Source organism: Cornus florida, unplaced genomic scaffold (assembly GCF_030987335.1).
Source record: "Cornus florida cultivar Cherokee Brave unplaced genomic scaffold, ASM3098733v1 CherokeeBrave_3.0.0_Hap2_Chr05, whole genome shotgun sequence".
Taxonomy (NCBI): Eukaryota; Viridiplantae; Streptophyta; class Magnoliopsida; order Cornales; family Cornaceae; genus Cornus; species Cornus florida.
In genome coordinates this window covers 112,140,326-112,144,654 of record NW_026775575.1, presented here as the reverse complement: position 1 = coordinate 112,144,654, position 4,329 = coordinate 112,140,326, and the positions used below count along the sequence as shown (strand labels likewise).

The window sequence follows — 4,329 nt, the reverse complement described above, 5'->3', positions numbered from 1 at the left end:
GTTGAGCACTATGCTTAATTTGAATCAAAAGCAGAGGAGTATTTAGATCAATCTTACATTCCAATCCCAGGAATTGATCTGTGTCGGAAATGAGAAGTTCCAATGGTTTTGGTTAATCCGGTCTGAAACTTTAATTACTCTGTTACATAAAAGAGATCTGTTTTCTAAGCCAAGCAGTATGATAAACACAAACATAAATCAATGGAATATTGTCAGGTTTTGAGCTAGTGTCCTTCATGCTTCCATTATTAGTTTTTTCGCGGTTTGTTTAGAGTGTAGTCAGACTGAAATATATTATGTTTTTGTCACAGTGTCCTGCTATATCATAGGTCTAGGACACGACCTAAACCATCAACTGGATGGTGGATTTTTTGAATTCTTAAATGATGCGTTTGTCTCTGGAAATTGATGCGTTTTATTCAAAATTATGTGAAGTTGCCCGGCGTAAGTTTAAGACCTGCCAGGTCTGTTACTATGATCTGTGATAATAATTAACTCTTATCTACCTATAGATATATTATATTACACTTGCCAAAAAGAAAGAACGAAAATATCTTATGTTACAATTTTGATTGCATATACAGACTATTCCCTGTATATCAATTGTGGAGGAAGCAATCCAACAAAATTTGAGGGGAAGGAATATGAAACAGACTCAAGAGAGACTCGGTCCATCACAATTTTATGTTTCTGAAGGAAAATGGGCTTGTAGCAGCACAGGGGTTTTCATGGACAATATTATCTACGCCAGTTACAAAGCAAATAATTCATTCTCTTACGAGCTTGATGAGATATACAGAACAGCACGCCTTGCCCCTACTTCACTTAAGTACTATGGCCTTTGCTTGCGTAAAGGCAGTTATAAAGTTCGTCTGCACTTTGCTGAAATAATGTTTTCGGATGACCAGACTTATAGTAGCCTTGGGAAACGGATTTTTGATGTATCAATCCAAGTGAGTAAGAGCCAGTTTTATTAATGTTAGTTGAAAAGCTTCTCGTGCTGATCTGCACAAACAGCGTTGCTCTTGTGCAATTCATGACTTTGTTAATTTTTTGATTTTTTCATATAAACATCAATTGCTTTCAGGACTCTTATCTTTTCTTTGCTAACCCTTTTTTGTTTTTTTGGTCTCTAAAATAGAAGTTATTTAACTTTTGTCTAGCTTGTGTTAATTTCACTTCTTGTGCAGGGGAATCTAATTTGGAAGGATTTTAACATTATGGAGGAAGCTAAAGGTCCTGGCAAAGGCATCACTAAGGTACATGATGCTATTGTTAGTGGCAGCACTCTGGAGATCCACTTATACTGGTCTGGGAAAGGGACTAATGCAAGTCCTGGCAGAGGTGCATATGGACCTCTTATATCTGCAATTTCAGTGACACCAAGTAAGTGTATCTTTCATTCGGGGTGTGCCTCTTTTTTTCTACTAGCTTGTTACGAGAGTGTTTTTCTTTTTCTTGTAGACTTCGAAATTGATACCGGGCTTTCTGTTGGAGCTATTGTTGGTATCGTGGCTGCTTCATGTGTGGTCCTCTTGTGTTGATTTTGTTAGTACTTCGAGTGAAAGGTTATAGTAGGGAAAGACCAAGATAAAGGTGAGATCTAAAAACACAAGAAACGCTACATGTGATGTTGTTTCTCACTATTTGATTGCTAATGCAAGTTGGGTTACTACATGGAAAAGGTGCTTGATGTTTGAACTTTATTTGTAAAATGTCCTGGTAAAAGTTTTATCTTGTACAACATAAGTATTCGCATTGAAGATTAGCTTTATAGAATTGCTGAAACACCACCAGTCCTCCCTTTGGGCGTTTTGACGGAAATTTAATATGGATTGAAATGTTTTAACTACTAAAGAATCTCTCTAATGCTTGTGCAGATCTTGTAGGAGTTAATACTGACTTTAGGGTATTGCTTGTAAAATGAGTCAAACTATGCATAAAGATAATTTTTTGGTTTAAGGATGAGATAGATGTTGCAATGAATAAGAACCTTTATACATGGTAAACATTAGCCCAATCTGTATTTGCACATGTAATTGTAACTACGTAAATTGTGATGATGAAAATAACCATATGTATGTGTATTTTACTTCATGAAAAGGTATCTGCTGATGATCGTATAAGACAAGAATTCGTGGCTCTAAAATATCTGGTTTATGCAGTTTTGCAACTTGTGATTGGAGCCTTTTATTTTTTTTGTTGCTAAATGAATTTATTAACAGAAAGGGAACTATACAAAGGCAAAAACCCAAAGAAAACAAGCAAAGCCCAAAGAGGGAAAAAAAAAAAAAAAAAAAAAAAAAGGCAAACAAACGGGTCAAACAGAAGTCCGAGAGCTAGATCTGCAAACAAAATTTTTCAGTCTAAAACAGATAAAGCTGCTACCAGTAACTTTGACCCTGCAAACAAGCTTGGTGAAGGAGGATTTGGACCAGTTCACAAGGTTATTGCTAACGCAAGTTATTAAATTTTCATAACTATCTTGCAACATTAATTAAGGTCATGTGTCGTTTTAAGCTTCCATGCCTAGAGGCAGGGTGGCAACAAGGAAAAGAAATTTTTTCCACATATCATGTTTTTTATATTTAATTATTAGAAATTCTTTTTGCTTGATTTTAGGGTGTCTTGTCAGATGGTGTAGTAATCGCTGTTAAGCAGCTTTCCTCCAAATCTAAGCAAGGAGATCGCGAGTTTGTCAATGAGATAGGCATGATATCTTCCCTACAACACCCAAACCTTGTCAGGCTTTATGGCTGTTGCATTGAAGGAAACCAGTTGTTGGTAATATATGGATACTTGGAGAACAATTGTCTTGGCGTGCACTTTTTGGTAGTTACTTTCCTGTGACAATTCGAATTTTTAGAGTTCGATTTTATTTTTATTAAATTAAGAGAGATTATTTATTTTGGTTCTATCAATTATTTTGCATTGGATCAGATTTATTTTGAGTGAAAGATTGTTTCTTTTATTTGGTAAGTTTCACGTGGGTTGTTGTGTATCATTTGCATTGAGGATGAGTTTATTTGGTTGTTGCATATTATATATATATATATAGTATTTTGGCATCTGATGGAAGAGGGGAACACCCGGAAGAGAAAAATGAGAAAGGAAAGATTATTTTGATGATAGCTTTTTGCAGGTCCCACCAGGATTTTTTGTGGTCAAAATTGCATGTGGCTTGGCTTTGTACGTGGGCTGGTAATGGGCTGTTGGGTAATGTATATAAATGAAAAGAATGTAATGATTAAGCTAAGTAAGAGATAAGGTAATTCGTGGGTCCCACAAGTTGATTTTCTTGGTTGGCTTAACGTGGAATAAGATTGTAATTTTTGTTTTATGTATATGTTAGATAATGAAGATATAATAATGATGGAATGTGATATTGTCTCGTATCTTTTGAGGGTGTGGTGAGCAGTATTGACGTATGTATGGAGTTGGTGGGTTGAGTCGGTGGATTTCCCTTTAAATATCAGTATGCGTTTTGTAGTTTAGTAAAGAAGCATACAAAAAAATTAAAGAAGTTTGAGAGAGAGAAAAATAGAGCAGCACAGTGAGGGGCCGAGATTAAGGAGGGACATAGAGTTAGCTGAGAGTCTGCAGAGGAGATCTTGGAGCTTAAGGCTTTGATGATCTAGTGGGGAATTAATCTTTTTCAAGGTAGGGTTCTTTATACCTTGAATGGCTTGGAGTGGTTTTACTTCAATGGTTTTGATTAAATGTTTTAATTAAATGCATATGTATTTTCTTTATATACTCACATGACTATGTATATTTTGTGAAGCTGTTTTATTAAATCTCCATGAAATTCTTGTTATGGTTTTTCCTACCGGGACTTTTTGTCTCACCACCCTCCAGTTTCAGGTATCGAAGATGAACGGGGATTGCTAGATTCGGGTTTAAGCTGAAAAGTTGGCTTTGCGAGTTTTATTTTTATTATTTGGAGCATATTTGAGGAAATTGACTTTGTATAAAAGAGGATATATATATATATTTTTCCCTGGGTGTATTTTGATGTATTTCGATTTGTATAAATTAAGGATTTTATTGAGAATTTTGGGGTCGTGACAAAATGGTATCAGAGCTGTACCCAGCCGGAAGTGCGAGTATAGTGATGATGTAGACGGGTGTGAATGGACGAGTGTGTAGCACTGGTGAGCTACCACTTGTAGCCGGGTGTGTATGGACGGATGGCAGCTACTGTGATGGTTGGTTAGTGTGGTTGGGCAGGTAGCCCAGATTTGTTATTGTTTGTTTTTTTAGTGGGCGGGTGACGCATCGACTAGCTACCACAACGGTTACGAAGTGTGTGGGCGGGTGACTAGCACT

The 4,329-nt window shown here is 36.3% G+C and overlaps 1 protein-coding gene across 1 annotated transcript; it reads left to right on the top strand.

Moving 5' to 3' along the window:
• The first annotated feature begins 321 nt into the window (after nucleotides 1-321).
• LOC132308639 (probable LRR receptor-like serine/threonine-protein kinase At1g53430) lies at nucleotides 322-3,212 on the top strand. The gene is made up of 3 exons (XM_059806780.1): nucleotides 322-953; nucleotides 1,191-1,386; nucleotides 1,465-3,212. Exons 1-3 carry the CDS (start codon nucleotides 645-647, stop codon nucleotides 1,542-1,544), a joined length of 585 nt encoding a protein of 194 aa, XP_059662763.1. The 5' UTR covers nucleotides 322-644; the 3' UTR covers nucleotides 1,545-3,212.
• The last annotated feature ends 1,117 nt before the right edge of the window (nucleotides 3,213-4,329 follow it).

What these genes read in the sequence shown, in the direction of transcription:
- LOC132308639 (XM_059806780.1), top strand. Translation starts at nt 645, where the DNA reads ATGAAACAGACTCAAGAGAGACTCGGTCCATCACAATTTTATGTTTCT. An exon ending in TTTTTGATGTATCAATCCAA is followed by an intron (nt 954 to 1,190) that starts GTGAGTAAGAGC and finishes CTTCTTGTGCAG; the next exon opens with GGGAATCTAATTTGGAAGGA. An exon ending in TGCAATTTCAGTGACACCAA is followed by an intron (nt 1,387 to 1,464) that starts GTAAGTGTATCT and finishes TTTTTCTTGTAG; the next exon opens with ACTTCGAAATTGATACCGGG.